At 38.5% G+C, this 20,083-nt stretch overlaps 1 protein-coding gene across 3 annotated transcripts in view; it reads right to left on the bottom strand.

The window, feature by feature from the left end:
* The window catches only part of cdkal1 (CDK5 regulatory subunit associated protein 1-like 1), a 127,399-nt gene that overhangs the window by 48,107 nt on the left and 59,209 nt on the right, over positions 1–20,083 (bottom strand). For all 3 annotated transcript variants that reach the window (XM_085919163.1, XM_085919164.1, XM_085919162.1), the window contains one exon: positions 7,555–7,721. In XM_085919163.1, coding sequence (XP_085775289.1) covers positions 7,555–7,721 — 167 coding nt within the window. The remainder of the gene's footprint in view (positions 1–7,554; positions 7,722–20,083) is intronic.

Raw genomic sequence — 20,083 nt, 5'->3', positions numbered from 1 at the left:
ACTATTGAATATAAAGCCAAAAGAAATTCATGAAACACTGGAATATGGAAAGTAGCACATATGGTTGTGGAAAAATGTCTCTGTTATTTTTGTGGAAGAAAAATAATGTAAGGGAAAAAAGCCTCAGCTCCACCTTGAAAAGAAAATAGTGTTGAATTCACTAGATGTCATTTTGTCAAATGGTTGTGTGAAATAAGATCTGAGGGAATGCAAACACTATTGCTGGATAGCAAAAACATTTTCGAGTTGGACAATGTTAAATATCAACCAGGTATGCTGATAAACTCATTTTATTATTATCAAATATATATTCTGTATATAGTATTGGAACATATAAATATGTGATGATGCAATCTCTCAGGCTGACAACGCTGTACTTGCTGTCTGTCTTGATTGACTGGACAGCGACATAAAATTGTCATCATCAAAACATCAATGCTGAAGTGTTCACTTCATATTTATAGGTTTTAGTGCCGGGAAGTGTCCCAGTGTTTTATCTTTTTTTTTTTTTGTTTTCTTTGAGTTATTTCATCCTTCCTGTCTGCAAGATGATTTTTATCGTACAGTTAACTCCTAACTCTTCTGTCACGTCATACATCTGAGATATTTAATGATTAAACGGCTCAACTTTTTATGGCTCAACTTTGTTTTGTTGCAAATGTTCAATCCCAACTTTGTTAAAATTGGGGTTTGTATGTGGCGGGCGTGTTAAAATTTTTGATTACAGGGTCACTGGATAAATTCAAAGATGGCTTTTAGATTCCTGAAAAGTGTTCAACACTAGCTTATAGATGGATATATATGTTTTTATCATAATACTTGTGTCACTAGGATGACTTCAAAAGAACAGACATACATTGAAGTGTGTGCTCTGAATCTATGCTAAATTTTACAGTAATACTTTATCATCAAAATCGTGCAAAAATAAAAAAAAAGAACACGTCAAAGAAACCATCAGAGTTAGTGTGACATGCATGTCCAGTGTGAGTGTAATCAGCATGTACAGGTCATAGTACGAAGCCACACTGGGACGAAGCCAAACTGTCGCCTTTAGCACTTGTGAACTGAGCTTAGTGAGCTGTCAATTATTTTGATGAGGAGAGTCATCTGTCTGGAGGTCAGCAATGGATACCAGGGTAGAAACTGGATCCATGCGTGTAAACTCCTTGTTTCTGCGTGGCTATGTTCATGGTAGTGTTGTTTTAGTATGCAAGCGGCATAGATTATTAGGTAGTGCAATATGTTGCAGTCAAGATACCCCCGGATGACTCCCAGATGACAGAGCTGAATATGTATAGGAGTACTGGCGATGAATGAGGTCTGAACGTGGTAGTTTAAGAACCAGGGTACTGCTGAAGGCAACTTCGGGATTAATCCATAAGGGGAGGAATTTTCATTCACATGAGCCATTTATCATGTGTGTCTGACAGAGTGCATCCCATCCTCTAATCATTATCCACAATCCTGATATGAATCTCTGTCGTTAGCGATCCCTGCAGAGAGCAGGCCATTTTAGTGCTCAGGGACACTTTCGTGAGTCCACAGAGAAAATGATGTGGCGATAACGACAGCACGTTCAAATATCACCTCGTAGGCTGATGAGCTTTTTCCGTTAAATTGTGGTACAAGTACATCTTTGAGGATGAGTTGTGATTATCAGTTTCACATCGGTATAACAGTGTGTCACTTTTTCCCTCCCTGCCCCATGAAGCCTATCGCTCTCACTCATGCGAGCGAGACACAAAACCCTTTCATCTTCGCTAAATCAGCTCTGATAAACAAACAAATCAGAAAGGTTCTATCTTAACTGCTTTAACTCAAAGCATCTGATATCTAGCCCCTTAAAATCAGATAGCACTGAAAGGAACAGACAGTATACGGTAGGCAGGAAAAAAGGGAGGGGAGGGTAGAAAAACACTAGGTTGAAAGATCTCATATTAACTTCTATGTCTCTCCTCTATTTCATAAAAAAACAAACAAACTGCAGCCTTTTGTTTCCTTACGAAAGTTCTATTCTGGGGATTTGACTGTTGCTTTCTGAACCATGGCCTGCCTGTGCTTGTTTGAAAGCTTACATTACAGATAAAATGGTAGAGTATGTTTTAGATTTTGGGGGTGAGAGACAAAGAGGGAGAGAGTCTGTGGTTTGTTAGTTCAGGAAGTCCAGAACCCAGTTCTATATCAATGGACTCACCCCACGAATGTTATGGCAGATGAGAGATCATGAAGGACGTAGGAGATCCCTTTGTAAATGTAATTTTTGATCATTTGGCCATTGCTGAAGGGGAAAATGTATAATTTGTAGCTTGGGTTGAAATATTTATGTTGTGACAACAGCGCTGGAATTTGAAAGGCGCACCTTATATATTTGTTAACCATGGACACCCATACACAAACCCACAAGTTGTATTAAGTGGGTATACCCAAGGGAGTCTGAGGGTAACTGTATTCTATATCTGTTCCCAGGATAGTACGTCAAATCCCACTTGGTGGGAAGTGCATTCAGCCGCAGCCAAGAGAAACTGAGCTTCTTATGATATTATACATTTCAAGGATTGTACTTAATTTTCCCATGAGGGTAATGTCAGCATTCAGCACCACACACAGTGTGGTTACAATACATGAATTGTACAAATTAAAAAAATCAATGGGACATTGCCATCACATGTTAATAGTGACTGAGGTGACTATTATGCAGAAGAAAACAAAATGCCCAATTAAGTTTAAAATATAGCGTACATTGTTTTTTATTTTTTTATTTTTATTTTTTTACAAATTTACAGAAGAATGTTTGTTGTTACTCAGACTTTTTAAGTCCAACAAAAATGTCTGGTTACAAAATATTACAGATCTCAAATGAAAACATGCATGTTAAAGTTGTTTGTGTGTAAACCAACGACTTGCAGTTTCATTTAACTTTGTAACACTAATTTCAGCGGAATAAGACCATCTGCTGTTTGGAAAACAGGTTCAGGAGTACCAATGATAGTGAATCCATAGTTATGTACTTTGCATTGGTGTATATTGGTGTCTAGTTTACTTCATAGATTTAAAATGACAACAATATATAAATACTTTCATTATTCCAAACACGTTTGTATAATAACTGATTGATACCAGAGATTTGGTAGACGAAAGGTCATTTCATAAATGAGCATATTTGTTTCACTTTTTATCATGAAATCCAAGGTAATTCAAGTGCAACTCATGAGTTTAGCGACAGTCTCAGCAGGATAAAAAAACAAAAACTAGACGCTGCCAAGCGGAGGGAAAAAAAATGGCCCAATTAAAACTTTTTCTCAAAAAATGAAGAAGAAAGGTGCCTGCGTGGAATTGCTGAGGCAGATGAAGCACACCTCGGCCTTCATCTACAATGTTTAGTGAGGTGGAGCAAAATAGACAGGAAACAGCTGCACATTAGCAAGATATTTGGTGGTTTGTTAAAACGGTAGACGAAAGGCTTAAATGGTGAATGCATTCTTAAGGTGTTGTTTTTGCTCATTAAATCCTCTAATTATATTGAAAAAAACTCAACATTTTCAATCTCCAACAACCATGGCAAGCATAGTCTCCAGAAACCCTTTAAATTGATTACCATCATTCAGAAAACAAAGGACTATGAAAGAAGCCAGAGGTCATAATTTCGAGACGTATGAGAACAGTTTGACTGTGGGGGCTTCATTTGGTGTGGCGGTCCCTCACACAATGCAACATTAAGCCGCTAATGTGAAGAGGCCCCCAAAGGGTTCATTAAAATGAAAATGGTCGTGAAGTGTTGGCATCTAAGTGTGTGCTCATGTAGTTTCCTTCTGCGCAAGTCTCAGTGTGAAGGTGAAGGATAAGTGTGGGGAATAATTCCGTATTTGTTCACATGCATATGTGTGAGACTTACTATCACGTTGGAATAAAAACTTTCTCATGATGCATTTTTAACATTTTAAAAAGTCCATTTCATGGCGTATGGAACTGCGAGAATTCTTTTAGAATAAAGCATAAAATGTAAAGTAAATTCCTATGAGTTTGTATGGTCATTCATGAGCCCACTACTGCATCGCACTATGTGTGGAATGTGTGAACAGCATATCTAATAGCTCTCTGCTCAAACTCCGAGGATCTTTGAGGAGGATGTTTAATGGACAAGAGCAATTTCATTCATCTCAGCCTGGCTGATTGCTGAAACGTACGAGGCTACTTTCACACCTCATTTGATGCTACCATGCTCAATTCAATCACACGCGGGGCTTGCAAAAGCAGCCGCACAGGTCGCATCGTGTCCATGCGTGCAGAGACACCTTACACGATCAAAGGATAATCTGGTGTACCTTTGACAGCCATTTAGCAATTCATTATCAGGTGGCTCAATGGACAGCGGGATGAATGGCCAAAAAGAATCTGAAAGTGTAAAAATGGCGGAAAACGAGGAAGAAAAATGTAGCATTTTACTTAAAACGAAAAAAGAAAAATACTGATTGCTGAATGCAATCAACTAAAACGTCAGAGAGCAGAGGACCAAGAGAGGCGACTCGGCCTGTAACTGCTCCAATCAGCAAATGGTACTGAGGATGTCTGACAGGAGAAAAAAAAAGAGAGCGAAGCACACGAGAGGAAATTGCATGTTCTTGGGTGTCAGGCGGAGACAAGGCAGAGAAAAATGTGAGCGAGTGTGCTTGGAGGGGTGAACTTTTCAGAAGAAGAGAAGACGTTACTTAACATTTTCAGTTTCAATCACGGCCATTTACTATGATGCTGTTTCACAGTATAAGCGCTGTTCTTTTTAAAATGAAAAGGGAGCAGGCTGTAATTTGGACATCACTCTATGTGATGACTACATCGACTTTTGGTCTTTATCATCAAACCGTTCTTATTGCTGTGATTACCACTGTCACGGAGAAAGTGGACAAAATGTCGCAATTAGAAGAAAAGTACGAATTTAAAGGTAAGAAAAGGAGATGTTTTTATTAATTTTACAGGAAACATTTAAGAGGGAGAGAGGATGCAAGTCAGTTAAGAGGGAGAGAGGATGCAAGTCCGTCATAAAGACTAGAAAACAGCTCATTGTGTAGTGTACATTTATCTCTTCAACTTGGCCATATTACAGAAAGCTGCCTCAAAAGGCATCCCTGCAATGTGATGTAATGAAATGCATGAAAGTTATCATGCATCTTATTTACTTATTAGCTCTTTTCCTCGCGATGCCAGTGGAGGAGCAGGAGGCAGAGTACATCCTGTAGTGTTCCCTACACAGTTGGACGGCAAATACACCGTTAATTTTTTAGTATAAGGCACAATTTTGCAAATGAATGAATGATTGCATAAATGAATGAAGAGATGAACGAACAAAAGAATGAAAAAAATAAATGAAATGAAATAGAATATAGAAATAGTAGAATACTGTATACATAGGCGGTATCGGCCAAATAATGATATACTATTGTGGCTACGTTTGAGAGGTCAATATTCCCGTGAAATTAAAAAAAGGATCTTTATCAGGTTTACTTTTTACGTCAATTAGCAACCTTAGAGTTTACGGTTCCTGCAGGCTCAAAAGGAGCAAACAAAAAATATAATCGAGCAAAAAGTTGACATTGGTGCCAATTAATAATCATCAACGTGGCGTTTACAAGTAGGTCAGCAAAGAGGGTTGTGGAAGTGGATAGGAAACAAATCAAGAAGTGAAGTGTGGGTGGAAGTTGAGTGAAGAAAGGGTAAATGGGGGACAAGAGCAACAAAAGGCAAAGATAAATTGAAGATGATGACTCTTATCTTTTTTTGTATTGAGGTTAATTGGCTGAGGAATTAAAAGAAAGAAGATATAATTCAATGTGATGCACGGACAGTAACAATAAACGGGTTGCGAGCATATGAAATGATTATTAAAATACACACAGAGAGACTAAGATAGTGTGTCATCCGAGCATATTTCTAATTATCAGTTAATTGTTATTCCCTATCATTAGGAGGGTGGTTTTTAATTGTAATGTAGCCAAGCAGAAACCCTACCTATACATGTGGGGGACAATTAGCCACCTCCATTAACCCCTGGTTAATTACAACCTCCACTGCTACATCCCAAAGCTCTGTTCTCACTCCTCTTTACCCCTCAAATCTATCCCCGGGCCTTCATCCCCATTTTCCTGTAGTTTTGTCCTCATTTTAGTTTATGATAGCCTATCAGTCTTAATTGTTTGATTCAAATGCATATACTGTAGGGTGTCCACTTTAAAAGTTTGTCTTTCTTTTCTAGGTTAGAACTCCGTTTGAGTCCTCCATGTAATCTCTTTCTCCCTTTTTAATTTTTGCTTCAACATTTCCAAATACATTTCCTCAGAGATTGATAGTAATTTCAAAAAGATAAGCACAATTGCTTCTCAGAAATGAGCAATCACATATTCATAGGTTAAATATGGTGGGGGACCCTGGAAATGTAAACCTATGTCGAAAACACCATCATAACATCTTAAGACAAATGCAATTTCGGTCATCATAGCCCAAATAGAAGACACAAAGTTGAAAAGAATGCTACAAGGACGGCGATCAGCTTAATCATGTTCAAGTTGCATTTTACTAATACTGGAAATAATCATTCATAAGTAGATTTGATTCATAAAATTATCGTGAGGAACAGCTAATAATTTAAAATAAATAGTAACAGTACCAGCAAAACAGTGGCCTGGGTGTACCCTGCTTCTTGTTCAGTCAAACTGAGATAGGATCCAGCACAGCCACTTATTACAGTTTTTGGATGGAAAACATACTTTAAATTGTTAACTAATAATGTTTAGATGTTACTGACAACGGCAAAAATTTATATAAAATAATATAATTATTGTTTGACCACATCATGCATTATTGATTTATAGTAATCAATGTTGATTCATTCCAATTATTCCAACAAATAAGAGTCACATGTTAATCTATTCTCCACATTCCTTAAATATGTATTAATTTCTGCTCCTGCCTCCCCAAAAACAAATTTGTTGTCTGGGTTGGTAAGTCTATTTCCTATTGAAAATTGTGACTTCATCTACTGTTACCACTGACCGAGCCAATAGATGCAGAAAAAAACACACCAAGATAGGATAAAAATTGGGCGATTTCAATGATAGTAAGTAAGACTGACAAGACACATGGCAAAGAGCAGCCTGAACGGAGAGAGGAAGAGGGCATAACAATGTCCATTGTTCCATTAGGCAAAGCAATAATGACTGATAAAACGAGACTACTAAAGAGGACACAATGGTCCTTAATTGACTCATTAGTGAGAGAGGAGAATGAACTGCACTAATGAATGGAGGTTTGCAGCCATACTGCTTGCTAAGCAAAACAGAAAGGCATTTAGTTTATTAAATCTAGACAAAGCAATGTTTGTCCACTAGAAGAGATAACAATATGCCACAGGGACACTACAAAACCAAAAAAACTAACAAAAAATCTCTACACTCAGCTCTATTGTCCTTATTATTATTTTTATTTTTTTTTCCCAAAGACACATTCAGACAATATCTCCTGTTAACATTGCCATGAATTAACACAAATGTTTGTGGTTTTATGTACCTCAAGGTGTTCCAGGATATAAGGAGGGTTGGTCATCCCGAGCCTAAGCATAGCCCCTTCAGGAATCTCCTCAACCAGCCTCCACAGTAGAGTGGGCAGGTCAGTCCCAATGTCTCGACCATAAGCTCCAGTGTCTTCGCTGGTCAGCCAGATTTCACACACTCCCTCTAAACAGACATAAAAACAAGAAAATATTGCAGACGTGAACAAAAGACCCTTTTCCATTGAATGATGTGATTCAATACAGTTAAGTGTAGTGGAAATATTGTGTGTCTTTTGTAAAGGATCCTAAATTATTGCGGCACCCATTTGTTGAGAGTTGCAGTACAGTGCGGTTCACCCTACATCAGCTCAACAAACTGCCATCCCCTAATTAGCTGACAGTAGACACAAAACACTCGAAGAGGAATTAAGATCGTGTTCCTTGTTCAGTATACAGATAATATCCGCCTTGTACCGTGTCATGTCATCTTTGGTTAACTCATTGGCAAGCTGCATGCTGTCCTCCTGCTACGAAGACGCCTACATACTTAGCCCGCGGTAGAAACATATGCCAGATCAAGATGAACCGTTGTAAACTGTAAACCGGCAAGCAGAACTGAACTGTGGAGCTTGAGACGCAGCTTTAATTTCACTTGTGCATGAACAATACATTGCCACGGTAAATACATATAACACAACCTTATTGTGGTAACTAGCATGCAATACACAAGAGGACTTTCTTTGCTACCAGAAGGAACCCTGGAGGATCGTTTTTTTATTATTAATTGGATTTCATATCACCGTATTTCAGACCTGTGTCTGCAATAGGAACATACTTGAAAAGGGGAGCTTTCACAATTTTATACAAAAGAGGATGATTAAAAACAACAGCAAAAAAACAGCAGCCTTTTTTCTTCAATTTTAGCAACTAAAGCAAAATTAATATATGTCATTTTATATAAATTTTAAATAACCAAGTTAACTCAATTTTATTTATGAAGGGCAAACAGTTGCCAAATAATAATAACATAAGTCTTAACCATTTTTCATGTGAGTAAAAGTATTTGAACATATTATTGACATACAGGTGTGCTTTGTTGCCCAGATGTGTTGTAATGCATTGATGTTTCAAATAATAAATATCACCAAATGGCAATGGTCTGTTTCAGATTTCCATTTCGTTGCAGAGGACTGCATTTATTTAGTTAAGAGAGCTGCCGGTTGGTGGGAAAATAAGCAATTGTGAAGCTGAGAGAAAATGGAAAATAAATCAGAGCCACTACGCAAAAGTTGGCCATAGCCAGGTGGAGTGATGGAGGAGCAGTCTATTTTTCACAGAAGACTTAATGGAAAAAAAATAGACTACTGTTGCTCCAACCAGACTCATAAAAGAAGTTAAGCAATTACAGGCAGGCATTAGCCAAAAAGGACAAAAACATCTCTTAAGAATTGTGCGATAAAGTATTTTGGACGGACGATACCAAATTAGATTTATCAAAGTGGAGGAGGAAAAGCTTAAGCTTTGAAAAAGAAAGGTTCTGCTCATGATCTCAAACTCAGCAACGTGAAACTCTACAGAGGTTAAATCAAGGCTTGAAAAGAATGCCTTCTTCTGGAACAAGCTAATTAATATATTCATTAATACAACACATTCATTTTTTTGCTGTAAAACTCAAATGTCCTTGGTCAACAGAAAAAAAAAAAAGACTTAAATTCAGTTTGGAGTACAGACAACTGAAACGTTACTGAGGAGGGGGAGACAAATTTGACATTCAGTGGTCAGTTTTCTGCACAATTATAGTCCAAACTGCTAATGAAAACACACACCAGTCCCTTTAATTACTGATAAAACTTTCCTTGTCATTGATTCTTTGCTGCAAGGCCATCACAGTCACTCACAATAATTAAAATAACCACCTTATAAACATGATTCTCGTAAAGTGAAGGTCATCTACAGCAAGAAGAGATTTATCCTGCTTTGTGCTAAATTAGAGCATCGCTGACTACTACAGCTTAATGAGCTAACTGTCATTAGGCTGCAGGTCTGGAAATAGTTGATTGTCTGCTTAAGCTATGTGTTACGACATACCCCGGATCATGCAGGCAAATCTAAATGCATTTGCACTTGCAGGGAGACAGTGGTACACACTCACAAACACACAACTGTCATCCCCATTAGCCAAGTGGAGTCGGACGGAAAGATGCATGTGGTCATTCGGAGAGGAGAAATGGTGTGACTAATTGGATGCGTGTGAGTGTGGAACACTTAAAGGAGTAGAAGCACATATTTAAAGGTGTGCAGGGACCACAAAAAATGAAAAATGATAATTGTCCAGATTAAGAGGGTTTTCAAAGGCTCATCATCATTGACAATAGCATGCACTAATGGTTTTTGCAGGACAGCTGCACCTACAAACACATCTATCAATCACGCATGATCAAGTACTGAGCAAGACACACATATGCAGACACACATGCACACACTAAAAAAAAAAAAACAATGGGATAGCGGGAAGATTTGCTTCTGTATGCAATTAATTAAAGACAGTTCACCTTGGACTAACAATCAGAATGGCCTGGTTCATTAAATTCACCTAATCGCTATCTTAAGTTATTAATTTGAAATTTGAGGAAGTAAACGGGGACTTTTTTTAAGTATACGTTGGTATACCATTTTGCAGATAGTGGAGGTGAAGGTTAATTAAGGATAAAATGACGTCAGCAACAACCAATGTGGAATAAAACATACGATTAAAACTAGTGGTGGATTGTGCATGCGTGTTTTATATGTGAGCAGTGTCTTGGCAATTAATTGGTGTGGATTTCTTATTTTGTGTTTGTTTATTTATTTCAACAATGGGCAAATTCACAGCTGAGTTAATGTTATTTTGTATGGACTCAAAAAAGCCACGCTCTTGCCTTTGCTTGCATCATGCACATTCCATGATTGATGTATTCCTGTAGCTGCCACAAAAAAGACATCACATTTTGTGTCAAAGCTCTGTCCTAGTTAATTGCAAGCCACATGCTTTAGAAAGAAATGACTAACCTGTTGTAAATGCACCAGGGAGCTAAATTTGTCCTTTTCAAAACAAAATTCCAGTCACTTCGCACATGCCTCTGCCAAGCCATTAAGCCTGGATATTATTGTCTGATATTGAAATGTTCATGCTCCTCTGCTAATTATGTTTTCGGGAAAGAGGCCACATTGCAGGGGTCCCAATACACCCAATGAACTGCCCAGTTGATTGCAGCCTCTGCTTGATCAGTAGGCTTGTTTGTATTATCACGTCAATCGGGTTACTGCTGGCAAAAGATGTGAGCGTTGAGTCGGAAATGTTAGCTTGGTCTCCCTCATCTGTGCACTAAAACATACACAGCTGTTTCCTCTGGTTTCAATATGTGCACCAAAATGAGGGGCCACAAATTGTATCAGAAATTCCATTGCTAAGGCATATTATTGGAAAATATGACATCCTGAATTAAAATTTACTTTTTATCTTGCATTCAACTTCCTGGGGTTTACTACAAGAACTACAAAATGGTAAACCAATAATCTTTACATGAAATCAATAGTTAAATAGTGAAAATGAACCCATGAAATGAACCCATGTCAAGAATCTCAAAGCACTTTGATTACCTGAAATGGTGGTAATGGGCAAATGCATGAAAACCAGTAGTAGCAATCTCACTTTAAAAATAATTGATGGAGAGTATGCCATAAAAAGCGGAGAGGTAAAAGTAGACTTTGCTGAAAAAGTCTGAATATGACATTCAACTTTTGAATTGTGTTCAAAATGTTGCTGCAAACCTTGTATGTGCATGTTCATGAAACAAAACCCTCAAGCCTAACCATTTATTTTCAGTAACTCAACAAATGTAAACAAGGGCCAAGGCAGAAGAACTTTTCCTGCACACAATTGCCATTCAGTTAACTTTGGCACAGCCTCACAAGAACCGCAAAACAACGGAAGATGAAAGGAGACAAGGGACTGGCGGTACTAAATGTGGGCTAAAGAGCAGGACCCACTTTGTTTAGGGTATGAGCAGTCTTAGCTGCCAAAGAGAAGTACAGACACAAAGAATAATACACAGGACCGGAGGAAACAGCTGTGCATAGGCCTGAAGCTGTGACCACCCATATCTATAGCATACAAACAGCATGAAATCATGTAAGCACACCTGCAAAATCGAATCAAATTAAAGAGCATGATCTGAACATACACACACATTAAACAGTTATATAGTTTTCGTTGGATTGTGTTCGTTAGGTCTTCATTTGTGATAGCCATAGTATTCGTTTTGTTCAGACAAATTGTAGGGTCTTACCTTGGTAGCTGCTGAAAATGTCAGCTACCAAGGTAAGACCCAACAACTCGTCTGAACAAACGAATACAACAATTAACACATTAAAAGCCAATAAAAAAAAAAAAGAACAAGTAAGGGGTGTTGGCATATCTGTATTGAGAATTGTCATTATTGTACATTAGAAAATAATTTGCTTTTCCACAGGTTACTTCCTCTTCCATATGCTTAATTTTCTTGTAATATTTATTTGATCTATTAAAGATCCTATTTTTCAGAAGGATCAACTGGATACTGCAACTGTCTTGGAAGTTTTTAACAGATTGTAAATTACATGAGCATGAAAATGATCTCATTAAACTGCAGTAAAACCCAATTTTCCCAGTCACAAATCAACCAATTGCTTTAAATGTTACAAAGAAGAGGAAAAACAAATGTTTCGATTTTTTTTTTTTAGGTTTCTATCACTGGACTGTCCATGTAAACAAATCTGTGGTCTCCATGATGGTAAATGTTTACACTTTAAACACTCGTGCCCTCATCACACATCACAAGGGCTTAAAACATGCTTAGCTGTGTGTTTCTTTGTGTCATGGAAAACAAGGATTTGATACAGTCTAACAGGATCAGCTTCATGTGCATTATAATCTATAATCTAATAAACATTAAGACTCACGCAACCAGTAAGAAAGTGCATGACCTCATGAACAGCAATAACAGCTTGGATAGATCCCTTTGAGAATATTAGCTTAAGTGATCTAACAGCTTGTACAGTATGTTCTTCATCTTGTATCTGTAGTTTAAAGCATTTTTTAAAGGGAAAGAATATGGAGGTCAAACACACCAAGAACAGCCCAGGTTAGTTTTGGATTTTCATTTTTACTGAAACCTTTTTAAATAGGTGGCAAATGCATCATTCAGTGAACACTCCTTTTTAAATGATTTAAATAAGCCTCAACCGCAACTCATTTCCCTTGATTTGACCTGAGTCAACTCTCCGAGTCGATTCCCATGGAGACGATAATTAGACAGAATATAAATATGCACAAACACACATCTGCCTGGCACAAAGAGAGAAGAGGATAAACATAGCACAAGGATCGATACGCTCCCCCAAGTGCATATTCAGCTTGTTAACTCACAGCAATTCACAAAGAAACAACACAGAGCTAAAGAAAGAATACCGCATCAATAGCATGCACCGTTGTGTTATGTTCAGATCTATAGCTTCTCATCACAAAAAATAACAAGAACATGGAAAGTGAACTTAAAGAAGGGGATAATTGTTCATAAATATCACTATGAAGGGGATTCATGCAGATCACTCTCCATGGTTATGATCACGACATTTAGGCTGTTCCATTGTAGAAGTTCTGATGTACTAAGAGAAAGTGAAAATGTGCATTTGCAGTAGCTACTGGTCAGAGACACCAATATGAATATGGACTAGGAATTTTGTAATTATACGATTCGTTTTTGTAATCACATACGAAGAGAACACACATCTCATATATAAGCAGGCAATAATTCTTGCACTGTGCTGCCATGACTTAAAGGCCTGTATGACCTTCAATTACTTTGGTCCCACCCCATCCAACAGTCAAGCCCCCCCATGGCTGTCTTGTGCCTTTGCAGTAAACCTCTCCACCCACTTCGGGAAAGAGACTAATTTGACGCCAGATGTCAACAACAGCAAGTTGAGCAACTTGAAAGGAAGAGAACGTCTGACAGTGTGCATGCTACAGCAGTGACCATTTGTCATTGTCAATATTAACTATACAGTATGTGCAAGTGCTTTTTGATTTATGTGCGGCTGCCCGACATCAATATAATTCTTGTGACATAACTTCATCACAACATATGATAAATCAATTTTCCCTAATTATTTGATGCTATATCATTACTGTTTGGACCACAAATCAACCTGAACTTGATGCCATTAAAGAAGAGGACTACTATTGTTGGTTTGTAACCATATTCTTACACAGTTTGCTTCTTCTATTAAAATTAATGAAAAAAATACATTTCAAGGATGGTATGCAATAGCCTTTGCATACCTATAATGAAGCTTCATATAAAAAGATAAACATAGATGTGATTATTCCCATGCCACTCCTATTTCCATACATTTAAACACGCATGAAAAAATGCCACACACACAGACACGAGTTCAGCGGGCATAAGTAAACGGCTTAATTTAGAGTAACAAGTGTTGATGTGGAGCGTGGGCAGCCTGGCAGGTAGCATCATCCTCGTGGATTAAACCAACACGCACTTTGTATTATGCAAATATCCCCTCTCAGGCATGTTTACATTAAAAAATGCATGCATGCACGTACACAAATGGACACACACACACATATACATGGATGTGAGCAAGTTTAATGAAGAGCCGACACAATCCTTTAAACAACACGTGTCAGCTTTAACCTACTTTCCCAGAGTTTCCAAACTACAGGCATGACCTTCTGCACATGAGATAAAGTGCCTGGATACATCAAAGCTCCTACTGGTGTGTTTGTGAGCATGCTCGTTGCATGCAATGTATGTGAGGGGAAAATGTGCCATATAATATATGGGTCAGACATATTGTATGGCTATATCAGAAGTAATTGGCAAAGGGGCTCTCAGTTCTACGTTTGTGCATGTGTGTGTGCTGGTGTATATACTTCTATTTGCGGGTGTGTATATGAATGTATAGGGTCGACTGGAAGAGATGTGACATCCTCCCTTTCATCTTTTCTCTGAGTGTGTCAAGACAGAAGTATCTTGTGAAGTTTTCCCAAGCAGATGGACGGCTACATAAGAGGAAAGTGGATCTGTAGGGACAAGTACAGCTCCTGACTGAAGTGCTCCAAGCTACGAGTATTTGCTGTGAACTTGGGAGTGGAGAAATTCTGAGGTGATGGACAGAGAAGAATAGTTGTGTAAATTGCCAACTGTACATTGATGTTTCATCTAGATTTGGGTGGAAAGAGATGACATTTACAAGAGGGTTGAACTTTTTTTCACTTTAAACGTGCAGTGGCAGATACCCTGTTTTCATTTTATTTAATGGACCAGAAGCACAAAAGGTAATATTAATAAATCTCAGTTTTCTATAAAATGGCATTTAATCTATGAACCGCAACACATGCCATCATCAGAATTGAAGGAAGAGACTAATTTTGGCCCATGTTAAGCCCTTGATTCATGTTAATACCACACATAAAGGGTGCAAATATAACCAGTTACCTGCTTTTGCATTAAAACAAATGTCCAGCAGAAAGATATTAGAGTGAAGCCACCAAAGACTAAAACAAAAAGGAAAACATAACTGTTGGAACAACCCATGGAGTATCCAAAATTAAAAAATCTAATGTATGCACAGTTTGTACATATGTTATGCGTTTGTGTACATGTGCGTACAAGATGCTATTTCGCAATCAGCACACTTACACTGCTGTATATTTTGTTGCACAGCAGTCAGGGAAGCTGCCCAAAACAACAGAAAAGCTAGCTCAGATGACAAAGTGATTGAACGCACAAACACTGAATTGAGTCAAGGGTGGTTTTAGAGCCTTGCTGAAGTTTACAAGATTAATAGAAACTAAACAACCTTTTTAATCAGTACTTTCTTCCAAGGCTAATTAAAACATTTTAACATTCGAGTCATTATTTTCTCTTGTACGTAACTGTAAATTACAAAGTCTATAGAAAGGGTTATCCATCATACAGGAATCATCCACACTTGACCCCAATGTCAGTCTATCAGGATAATGAACATGTACAATGCGTCATTAAAAGCGCATGAATTGAAGCCAAAGGGGGGGGGGGGGACGAATGTCGACAGGCCTCATGGATAAGAAGACGGAGAGGCTGACACACAGCGAGTGTCAGACGGTCTAAGAGTCAAAGGAAGCTGTAGGGGGCAGATCACATCTCGGTTCACAGAGCTCAGAGAACAGGAAGCCACTGGGAGCAACCACGTACACACCCACACTCAAATAACATATGGAAATGACTTCCTATTAAAAAGCTATTGAGGTTGTAATAGTTCATATCTGCTGTCAAAGAAGTCAAGGCAACACACGCATGCACGCGCACACACACACAAACACACACACTTGCTATTATGATTAATCAGGCGTAATAAGGTTTAACTTTAATTCAAGGCTGTCGACCTAATTTCTGTTCATATTGTGTAAGGGTGTGTGCGCGCACTGGCCTGTGAGCTTGTACAGAGACTAATTTGATAAATAATAATACGTTTGGTCAGTATTTATGCTAATTTATTCATGACCACCGGCAGGCATCATGTTTGTGTTTGTTAATTCGCTTAGTCGGCGTGTGTCTGTGTGTATGTAAAAGGAGTTACTGTGGCAAACACTGATGAAGTTCACTTGCAACCTTGTGTGTGTTTTTCCTCTCATTGGTCACTACAACAATGTGGTTTGTATAACTGCATTCAATTACAAAAACTGCATTCATGACAACAGTGTGCACATGTTAATTTGGAGGATTGATATTTCCATAAATTTAATCATGTCAATATAATGTGTATGTAAATGTTAGTATTTTTTAAACATGCATTACATTCTTTATTATTGCTCAGGGCTAATGACTTAATGGATAAGGGTTGTTGCGCAAGTTTAATATTGCTCGAAACAGTATTATCAGAAGCACACAAACGGAAAATAAAGAAAACAGAAGAGATGCTGTTTATATATTCGTATACAAGAACATCAACAGAACCTGACATGAGCAAGCACTTGGCGACGGATGCAAGGGAAAACTCCCTCTGTGGGGCAACTTGCCTTGCTTTGAGATGGAGAGAGAGAGTGAAGAGACAGACAACAGATAAAGACAGAGAAAACAAGATAGATGAGTTAAGCAGCCAGGGGAAAGGATGAGAGAACCATGGCCACAACGGCCGAGTCAACAACAGTAATGACGGCAATAACGACAAAAATGGTCCGCTCACAACACAAATGTCCCCACGTCAAGGCTTATGATTGACAGCTGCCATGTTTCCAGGTCGTGCAATAAACTACAAAGTAAGATTACTTTTTATTCATGAGTAGATATTTGTGAGGAATCCCCACAGAGACAACTAAAGAGTGTGCCCGCACACGCACGCACACAAATACACACACGTGCAAACACACGCACAAACACGTTCACACACTTCATCAGCATGGGAGAGTTTTCCCCCTAACCTACACACGCAATGGGGGTCAGAGGGAATCAAAGAGAAGGCTTTTCTCCGGCATGACAGATGCCAGGAGAGGCCATCTTGTCAGGCAGAAACACTCAACAGCTTCCTTTGCCGAAAACCTGAAGTGACATTTACTGGTGGTTGAGAGCAAGCCAGACATGTCAGCACAGTCCCAAATGTGAAAGCATAAACACGCATGCAGCAAAATTACACAAAATTGCAGAAAGTAATTGCAGCACATGATTTTTATTTCTGGCCTCTCTTAGGCATACATTGTTACAATTTGCACAAATGTGTGCCCACATTACCGTCTTGTAAACTGAAGAAGCTACAATTTAATGTGACACAAAGAATGAAGTTTCAGGAAGAACCAGTTTCTCACAAAGAAAAATATATGCAATGTTCATATAAAAGATGTATGTCGTTCCATATATTTTAATATCAAATCCAAATATCTTCAGTCATGCAATTAGGCTCAGTGTTCCATTACATTCGGAGGGCAGCAGATGCAAAAAAAAAAGGGCCAAGAATGCATTTGTGCAGATTTACTCGTAAACAGAAAAAAATAAAAAATAAAAATCAATGCAACATTACCTTCACCAAAACAATAAATACATTAATCCTCAGAAACTGTAACTCGCTACATTGCTGCACAAACTTCCACACAAGCTGATCAGACTGCAGGGCAAGCTGACACAGATTCCTGTCCAAACATGTCCTGACATGCACAGACGTGTGCCCAACTTTGAAGAGCCCAAAACATCCTAAATGTTTTGTCCTTTTCCATTAATACATGTTTTCGTTTATTATTATCTCTTTATTTATTCATTTGTTTATTCATTCATTTTATTTATTTATGTATGTTTGTTTGTCATCTGCTGCATCCAATTTTTTTGCACATCTTAAAGATGACATTACAATGATCAATTTGTCACGTGTGGAGCCGGATGTGAATCCAGAAGCAGACATGACATTAAAGTTAAAAAGTAAAATCCTTCATCATCAACAGAAAGCAGGGCTGGGCTGGGCATTCAAAAAAACTAGACGTTCTACTTGGAAGAAAGTTTGACACACTGACAACTTCTCTCAGGGTAACCCGATCTTATATACGAAGACATCAGGTCTATATGACAGAACAATGGTTGATATAACAGGACAAAGCATGTAAGGAAAAGGACAACTAGCATAAAGTAGTAGTAGTGGAAGAAACATTTACACACTTACTACCAGTCAGGCAAGGGCAATGAAGCCATTTGCAACCTGAAGCAACCAAAGAGAGCAACAGAGTTAAAAGAGTGGAAGGGAACATTACTGGAGGACATATGCAACAGTTTGCACTATGTAGCATCTCCAAACATTTCTCGGAGCAATTGTCTTTGTGGGTATGAGTGAGTGCAAAAGCTGTCCCCCCTGTAACCCATTCGTGACACCCACCACTAGTGGCTCGAGGCTGTGGCCGTGGGTGGCCCACTCTGCGAGAACTGACTCCTGCAGGGAGTGTGAAAAAATCCCCTAGATGATATCAAAATATACATCATGGGGAGGGCACACGCAAACACGCAAGAATGCATACACACTCACAAGGGGACCAGAGTGGTGCAGTGATAACAGAACCACAGACCAAAGTCATCTCTATGAAATGCTTAAAGACATCAACGCTGATTCCTGAAGCAAACAAATAAGTTTTATCTGTAGCCGTACAAGTGACCCTTTGTTATTATGCATTTTGATATAACTATATGTCTTATTTTTACTGCTACACTAGAGTAAATGTCAAATGTGTGCAAACAGTCAGTGTCCAAGTGATGTGACTCCTGTTATTATTTCCAAACTTTAAAAGGAGTTTCGGAATTATTTTAAATTCCGAAAGCTAAGCCTTACACTTAAAACATAACACAATGGTTTAACACTAAGGTCCCTTTAGGGAAATGCTGCTGCAGTTTCTAATCCCACAATGACAATATCATCATTCTGCTTCTGGCACCTCCTATTCATGTTGCAGTATGGGATTTTCTGATGAGAAAACCGCCTGGTAGAATGTGATGAACTATATTTCCAAAGTACAGTTTAAATCGCTCTGCTTCATTGCAGATAAGCCGGTCGTGGCAGAGCATCAGACATTTAAGGCAGAGTGATCACACAAAATTTACTTGTTGATCAAAGACACCAGACACTGCTAACAGTGGTGTGATTTGAACCAAAACAGAGAACTGAGAATGCTTAAGAGACAGAATGTGAGGGAGGATCAAAAGGGGAGACAGTAATGATCAACAGGGACAGCGCAAAGGGGCAAAAAGAAACACGCGAACACATGAGGATCGAATCATCACTATGTGTAATGTGGGAGTGAAGTGACTGAATGGTTTCAGGCAGGGAAAGAGAAACATCGGCAAAGTGGGACAAGTTGCATAATGTCCCAATTGAGCAAAACCATATTATCTGAATTCCTTTGTCACAAACATTTCACAAGAACATGTCACCATGAAACACTGCCCAGCCACTGCTCACGTGTTGACATTTTACTTGCCAACACATTTGGTTTTCAACACTTTGGTTACATCTTTATTGTTCTCTTAGGGTATTTTAGACAATCTCTTTCCAGTAGAGCATTGCCGTCACTACAGCATTGGGGTGAGGTTTCTTTTACCAATGTTAACAGTTGGGCTGGAAAATAATTCCATAAAAATTCCAGGTTAGGGGCGGTGGGTGTGTCAGATGTCAGGATGAGAGAATTCCGGGCACAGTTTCCAGTGTACAACACAGAATATGCCAATTAATCAGGAGATGTCAGAGTGAAAGCGGCTGCACCTTTAGAGCTAGAACGTGGGGATGATGTTTTTCTCAAGGACACCTTGACAGTATTGAATCATCAGACCGGCATCTCTACATTTCAGCGCTTAGAGATGTGCTATTTCAACCCCAAATTTTGGTGGATTTCAAACGGCTCCACTGAATTTGAATTCTTACAAGCATTGTTCCCAGAGACAGACAAAGGCACTACCCGGTTATCACTCAGGCTAAAGTTAGCATCCAATTACCCACATT

This window comes from Syngnathus leptorhynchus, chromosome 8 (genome assembly GCF_054491065.1).
Source record: "Syngnathus leptorhynchus isolate UIUO chromosome 8, UIUO_Slep, whole genome shotgun sequence".
Lineage (NCBI taxonomy): Eukaryota > Metazoa > Chordata > Actinopteri > Syngnathiformes > Syngnathidae > Syngnathus > Syngnathus leptorhynchus.
Note: the sequence above shows the minus strand (reverse complement) of the source record. Positions and strands in the feature narration are given on the sequence as shown.